The sequence below is a fragment of the Mangifera indica genome, chromosome 19, assembly GCF_011075055.1.
Source record: "Mangifera indica cultivar Alphonso chromosome 19, CATAS_Mindica_2.1, whole genome shotgun sequence".
Taxonomy (NCBI): domain Eukaryota; kingdom Viridiplantae; phylum Streptophyta; class Magnoliopsida; order Sapindales; family Anacardiaceae; genus Mangifera; species Mangifera indica.
In genome coordinates this window covers 2414872-2423258 of record NC_058155.1, presented here as the reverse complement: position 1 = coordinate 2423258, position 8387 = coordinate 2414872, and the positions used below count along the sequence as shown (strand labels likewise).

Genomic DNA, 8387 nt, shown 5'->3' with positions numbered 1-8387 from the left:
TAAATAACAGGTCAGCCTGCAATAGGGCCCACGAGCCAATCTTTTATATATATAATCATGCTAAGGGCCTTTACATTTCTGCAAGTAAGTTTGACACAAAAGGTCTAATACTGTACAAGTCTTAGCTAGACACAACCGCAGACATGGTGGGCTATACCAAAGCCGACACATTAAAACCCACTACCATGTCTAGCTTTGATGTTACACTTCCAAAATAGTGTGCTTGTGTAATGAATTTATTTTATTTTATTTATATGTTTATTGCAATAATATTAACTTGACTATTTTCTACAATTTATTTTTTTTAGGAAATGTTGAACAATTTTATTATGTAAAATTTTTGTTATTATATAAATTAAAATAAAAATAACAAAATTATCATTTGCCTCCTCTCAAATCATATTCATAAACAAATTGAAGGTCCAAACTTTTATTGACCAACAATAAACATGTAATTGGTAGTTAATAAAAAGAATGACACACTAACATTGATAATAATTTGTGTGATATCAATTATGTACTAATAATAATGTATCACTATATAATTTAATGATTTTAAATTACAAATAAAATAGCATTCAATCATAAAGTAACAAATAATCATTTGTACATAAATTAATACTTATTGTTAATTAATGTACATAGTTAAAAAAAAAAAAAAAAACCATTTTGATTCATTTCTAGAATTGTGCCCAAGACAATGTAAACTACTTGAACTTTGATACCGTTTAATACCACAGATCTTGATTCGAGCATGATCCAACAGTGAAGAATCCGTAGCAATAATCCAACAGTTAAGTAATATTGGTTAGAAATATTCATAGTATTAACCAAGATTTTATTATACTAGCATATGTTTCAATAACTTCTAATGAAATCACATCTCATAAAATAACATGCCTTTCATTCATAATATAAATTAGAGCTCATATCTAAAGATAACTACAGAACATGTCAGATTTCTATGCAAAAAGATGATGCAGATATGCTTTTCATGTGTTAACTTTCACCTTCACATGAGGGTTGGGAAGGAACAGGATTCTTACATGATTTTTGATAGTGTCCATACATGCCACATCGACCACACAATTTTTCTGCTTTGCTGCTTGGCTCACACTTTTTCTGTCCAAGTTTCTCATCTATAGAAGGGAACACTTCGTTTGCATTTTCCAGTGATTCTTTGATTTGTTTGATGGCAAATGCCCTAGCCCTGAAACATGTAGTGTAAGAAAGTTCGATCCCAAAATCAGTTCGGATATCCTCTCTGATTTCGTTTGTTTTATAATTATATTGTTTCTCTTGAAGCCGTTCCTTGATATAATCACGTATAAACCAACTGGTTGCTTGACGATGACATACAGATGTTTGCTGAGTTTCACATGAAGGGTTAGATGCTTGCTGACTTTTACATGAATGGCTTCGATCCAACCTCCTTAATTCAAAAGCATCACTCTCAGGAAGCTTTACTGCACGGGCACGCCACTTGCAATTTTTATTTATACAAAATGCCTCAAAACGCTTTGTGGATGATTTGTTGACTTTAAATCGATAGTGGTTCTTTACAGCATGCAGACCTAGATTCTTTTGCAGCTCTTTTTTGGATGAGAATGTCTTCCCAACAAATATTGAATCATCTTCATCAGATAATGAGGTAGTGTCACATTCTGGCAAATAAGGCAAATAAGAAAATCGTTTTGCAGGCCTCACATTCTGACCATTCTGATGCAAATCATTTACATTTTTCACAGGAGCATCATCCTTCACCTGGTTGCCCTTCTTAGTCTCTTCCAAAACGTCTTTGTCATCTGCCATAGCACTACCATCCCTGGTATTAGTTCCCGTTCCATCAATGTGATGTGCATTACCTTGCGTGTCATCCACTGATTCATTGTCGACTAAGGTTGGTTGCTGAGACAGTGCTGGTTTTGACATTTGTGGCAGCGGTAAGGGCAATTCCTCCTCAAGTGTCCTTGCAGGAACATATGATGGGTTTATCTCTACTTCTGGCTTGTTTGGGCTACAAGTGATTGAACCTATTTGATTACTTTTACTGCCTGAAACAAGATGAGTGTGACAATTTGATATTTCTTGAACAGGAGATCTCACTGCAGGAGGTGTAGAAGCCTTAGGAACAAGCGTTATGCACAGTGGAATAAAGTCATCATCGGGCCCAACAACCCCATCCAGGAAAAAGCGAAGATCAGTATCATTAGATATCTCAAATGGCGGAATAGGCATGGTACTTGACCGCCATAAAACTTCCATTTTAAAATCATATTCATTTGCATCCACTTCAATAGTCCGATATAATTCTTCCACAAAATCTTTGTATACAACATGCTTCATAACTTTCATTCCTTTCAACTTACCACCATTATATGCATACCGCCCACCAGCAGAAGTTTCCCACCTTCCACCAAACCTAACCAACAATCTCACTTCTTCCATATCCCTGCAACCAACAAGGATGTAAAAACTCTAACAAAATTCATAGACACATACAACAAACATAAATCTCATAAACACATGCAAATAAGATAATTTCCAAACTTCTACCTTCTTGCTCAAACAATTCAAATTGTATTGTGTCATGTGACCTTCCAGCCTAGTCTAGCATAGCCTAACAACTAATCCCAATTCCCTAAACTTCTACCCCTCTCATCAACCAATTCAACACAATGGTCATCAAGCCAAGACAGCCATGATCTAAAATGCAATGTGCTACCATCCAAATATCCCAAATTCTACCCATGTCCTCAATCACAGTTTCACAGATTTCCACCCCTATTTAACAACTCACATAATCTCCTAAATTCCACCCTTCACTTATCTAACAATCAAATAAATCTCATAAATACATGCAATAAGGTAATTTCCAAAACTCCACCTCCTTGCTCAATCAATCGAATGGTCCTGAACCTCCAGCCTGGTCTAGCACAGTCTAACAACAGTCCCAATTTCCTAAAAAAATCCCACCCTCGTCTTCTACTAATCCAACAAAAACATGGTCTAATGAAACCATTGTGAAACCATCCTAACCTCTGAAATTTGACCGTTCTCCTCAACAATTGTATCATAAATTGCCACCCCTGTCCAACAACTCACATATCTCCCATATTCCACCATTCCCCGCAATCAAGCAAGCAAAATGGTCCTGCAAACATAGCAACACAACTGTGCAACGGCCCTAATTTCCCAAATTTAGCCTCTTCCCTCTAAATTTTACAGCCTTTTGCTAGTAAGGACATAGGCTGCACCACTATGGTCCACAACGACGTAGTTCTAGCCAAGTTAACCTTGTCTCTCTACATACGAACTCGAAAAAACCATAAAAACCACCCCCATTTAGAAAACGGCTAAAATGGTTTCTAAAGATTAATTTTCTGTCGAAAAAAAATGATTATAGAAGGAAAAAAAAATCCTACCTTTCCGCTGAACTTTCAGCTTCAAAATGGATGCAGAATCTTCGTCACGCCCAATCGATATGTCGGTTCCTCCCCAACAATCGTACTCTCAGCCGTCTCTCTCTGCTTTGCCTCCTAACATTTTGCGTTTGTTTCGTTTTACTTCGGAGAAGGAAGAGCTTCGAGTGTTCGGAGCGCCGATAACGGTATTTAAGTGAAAGGTATATTAAGTTTCGGGCCTTCTGTATTTTAGAGGCCAGGCCTGGCCCGATTCAGTCCAATGAGAGGCAAATATTGGAAGTGAAATTAGCACAATTAGGCTTATTTCAATGGCTAAAGGTGCAAATATAGAATATTGAAGAACAAAACTGGAAAGACGAAACGAGACATGATTAAGGAAGTGTAATGGGGGTATTATAGTCCTTCTAAATTGCTGATTGGCAAGGTAAGTAAGCAACGTATTTAAAAAAGAGTTGGGTTATATATACAATTTTTATGTATAATTAATTATATATTATCATTTGATTGAATAATTAAAAATTAAAAATAAAATAATATTTAATTATATAGTAATACATTATTTTATATATATATATATAAAGTTATATACATAATTTTATTATTTTAAAAATAATAAAATGTAAGTTAGAGTGTAAAAGGGGTCTTTCAGTCAAAATTAATCAAACTAATTCTTTGAAAAAAAAGGTTAAAAATTGGCAAATTACTGCGTTTTCTTATTTAAACATTACAAAGAATTATAGATCTCCATAACATAATAAATTTTGTATCTCTCTGTATATGTGATACTTATTAATGTTAATCTAGGTTTATTATTTCTTTTGTGTGTAGTTTCATATCTCTTTGTCATAGGAATAAAATATATCTTCATACAATAGTATTATTATGGCCAAATCACTATCTTCCATCCAATTTTTGGTGAAAAGATTTTCTCACCCATTAATTTAAAAAAGTTATTTTTCCTCTTAATTTTTAAAATCTAGTGTTAGTTTTATTAGTTAAAAAGTATTTTTTATCATTTTACATAAAAATATGATATAATTAATATCACTTATACCTCTAACAATATAAAAAAATCATTTCTCACTATTTCACTATAACTACTTTATAAAGAATTCACCACAACCTTTATCCTCAACCCACACCACATACACATCATAAAAGTTATTCACAACCAAAACCTCAAAAGATGAAGAACCTTTTAAAACCAAGACTAATGAAGAAACCATCACTTTGAGGAAGAAATTTGTTGTGTTGCGTGAGTTTTGCCAATCGAGAAATCGCTTTGATGCACATATTCAATTGAGATGAGGACTTTGAACAAAAGTCCCTAATACCTAATCAATTGGCCATTGGATTGTGGCTTCAAGGTCTAATCGCCTTCCAACTTCCAAAAACACTTGGATGATCAATCTATTTCTTAAATTTAGATTTTTTTTTTTTAAAAAGTCAATTCTAAGGACAAATTGAAATATAAATGGGTTTCTAATCTTGCAATTGAGATTTTATTTCTCAATTCCTCAATAAAAAAACTGAGACAAAGTTGAAGCTATGAATGAAAATAGGATTTTGCTTCCGTAAATGGGATTTTATTCATTCAAGCAACAATATGCAAAAGTTGAATTAATCAAGGTCTAGAGGAGGTGAACAAGGAAAGTAAGATGATTGTGAATGAGATTGTCTTTTTAACCAATGTTTGGAATAATTAAACATGTCAGGATCAAATTCTATGAATTCTGTAAATAAGGATTTGCGTACCTAAAGTAATTTTCGATGAAACTTTTTCGTATACAGCGTAAAGTATTGACGTTAGTCTATTTCCACGACCTAATTTGCACTACGTATTACTTTTCAATTAGGGAGACAGGATTTGTGCCAATTTGTGTGGCAAGTGGAGAACTCTTCTCTTTACAAAAAAAATGGCGTATATTCTTTTGGGGAGGCAGTTAGGACTTTATATAAGAGTTCAACTGTCAATTATTAATCACCAATAACTATCCTTTAGCAATTAAGAAAACCAGATCGGGTCGACCCATCATGGGTGGACCCGTATCCAATAACCAAAGTGTCATATAAACTTCCTTCTTAAGAAGAACGTAAACATCTTTCTTTTATGGGTGATACATAAAGGAAGTTTTTAAGAAAAATAAAGAAACGATCCTAAACAAAGAGAATCTTGCATCTGAAAAGCCTCGTCTACTCCCATGTTGGGGGCAATGGACAAGTATGTGATATTAAACTTAAAGTAGCCTACTTATTGAGCATTGTGATTTACATTAATTTTTGTAATTGTTCTTCTAAAGAATTAAAGATGGTCATTAAATTAATTCCTTATAACTCCATTTTGAGAGTTAATATGACTATTATTTCTTTGTAACTCCTTTTTAAAGATTATTATGTTAAATTTTGTAACTCTCCTTTGAGAGTCAATGACCATTATGTTTGTTATTTTGTAACTCTCTTTTCAGAGTTAATGACTATTAAGTTTATTTCTGTAACTCTTTTAAGAGTTAAATGATAATTATTAAATTGATAGCTAATTAAAAATTTAATACAACAGTGATGTTTTTTTTTATGGTAGAAAATGTTTTTTTTTTTGTTTTTTATTAACATACCTACAGATGAAAGGTCCCTAGCCTAACCAATGTAAAAAGTTTGTGACAATACCATCATTGGACTATCATTTTGTATTTCACTAGTGTAGGCTATAAGACACTTAAAAGAGAGGTGAGAGTTTGTGTTTTATTGTTTTACTTGAACAACAGTGGTTGGAGCATCTGGTATGTTTTCATTATGCATATTCAACAAAAAGATAAATAACAATATTGCTTTCATTAGTGGTATTAGAGCCTCGCTCTTGCCATGTCATTAAGTATTTAGATCATAGTTTTGTTTTGTTATTTTTTTTTATATGATTAATCGTGTGTGTGTATAATGTTGATATCATATAGTTTTATGTAACTAATTCATATGACCCATTGAATTTTGGTTATAAATTTGATTTTTTTGATGCATGTATTTGCCTTAAGATCTACATATTTTTAATGTTATAGAGTACGAATTAATCCACATAGGTATAATCTAATTTAGCATGCATGTTATTTTCAGTTATGAGTTCTTTATTCATCATTGGATTGGACATAAAAGTATAAATGTGTTCTTTTAACTTTTGATTAAAAGAGAGTTTGATGCACTTATACATGTACACTATAGTATAAAGTTTTTGTCCTATTTTTAAACATCATATATGCATATATGTTAAACTTTTGTTTTATCAAAAAATATTAATTATTTGGTTTCTTATTTCTTTAATATGAATTTTTATGGATGCCTCATTCAAAGTATTGGATTTCATATTGATGTCTTAGGAATAGTGACAACATCCTAAGTCATAAAATATAAGAATATATATTGGACAAAGACTAATGGACCTCTAAATTTTATAATTGATTTATGGAATATAGTCACTTTACCCACATGAAGGTGATTATTTTTGTAAATTAATTATGAGGTAGTGAATTCAAGATGCAAAAATAATATTCCTATGCATTCAGGTATAGATTATTCTTTTTGTATTTGAACTTCACTAATCCTAAAGTTAATTGATAAATTTATGTTTGGTATAACTTTGGTGATATTAATTAACATAGCCACTTTTTTTACCTTTTATACATATATAACCACATTTTTCTACTATAAAAATATAACCACTTTTATTTTGATTTTGTCTTTAAAAAGAAAAGATTCTAGGATATGGGATTGGTTTAGCCAACAACTTGACCAACCAATTTTTAAAAATAAATTTATTGGTTGGGTGCTTAGCTGGCTGACCAACCACTCGACCAACCAATTTTGTAAAAATAAATTGGTTGGCTAGGTGTTTGGCTAGTTGGCTAACCACCAGGCTAACCTTTCCACTGTCAAAATTGCTAGAAAATTTAACGTTTTCACCTTATATTTCAGTCTTGGTTGGGTGAGTGGATAAGTTTTATGTCTTGACTGGGTAAAGTTATGCTTGGCTGGATAAGTACAAAGTTTAAGGGTATTTTAGATGTTTTATGTTTTAGGTTATATATGTATAATAGGGGAAAAAAAGTGGCTATATATGTATACAAGGGGAAAAAATAGGGATATTAATTAAAATAACCACTTTTTAAACTTTTATACATATATAGCCACATTTTTTTCACTATACAAATATAACCGTTTTTTAATTTGAGTTTACCTTTAAAAAGAAAATATTATAAGATTTAGGATTGGTTGGCCAGCTAACCACCTAGCCAACCTTCCCACAATCAAAGTTATCGAAAATTTTTATATTTTCATCTCATTTCATCTTATATTTTAGCCTTGGCTGGGTGAGTGAGTGAGCTTTATATCTTGATTAGGTGAGTTTATGCTTAGCTAGGTAAGCCTTGGTTGGATAAGTAAAAACATAAAGGTATTTTAGATATTTTATTCTTTAGCCTATATATGTATATTAGGGGAAAAAATGACTCTCTCTCTCTCTCTCTCTCTCTCTCTCTCTCTCTCTCTCTCTCTCTCTCTCTCTCTCTCTCTCTCTCTCTCTCTATATATATATATATATATATATATATATATATATATATATATACACACACACACACATACAAGGGGATAAAATAAGTTATTTTAATTAATATCTCATAACTTTACCCATAGGGAGGTTAGACTTCATCAATATTTTATGTTTATTTATTTATTTATTTGTTTTGCTTTATTATATGAGATTTACATATTCTTTGGTTTTTGATCATTCTCATTGAATTGCTAAAGTTAGAAATGCTAAATTTCCTAAGGATATTGAGTATAGTGAGAGTGACTTTCCTTGAAAAATAGAATTTAAGGAAGTGAAAAACCAAACTATGAATCCTACATTAGAACAACCAATTTAAGAACAAATATTTCATAGGGAAAAATTCATAATGAACAACAAAGAACAAG

General features: G+C 31.8%; 1 protein-coding gene across 1 annotated transcript; it reads right to left on the bottom strand.

Annotated features, from left to right (window-relative positions):
* Window positions 1–884: 884 nt before the first annotated feature.
* On the bottom strand, window positions 885–3603 carry LOC123202641. Its single transcript, XM_044618616.1, has 2 exons — window positions 3426–3603; window positions 885–2452 (listed from the first exon to the last, which is right to left on the bottom strand). Exon 2 carries the CDS (start codon window positions 2446–2448, stop codon window positions 1000–1002), a length of 1449 nt encoding a protein of 482 aa, XP_044474551.1. The 5' UTR covers window positions 2449–2452; window positions 3426–3603; the 3' UTR covers window positions 885–999.
* Window positions 3604–8387: the final 4784 nt, after the last annotated feature.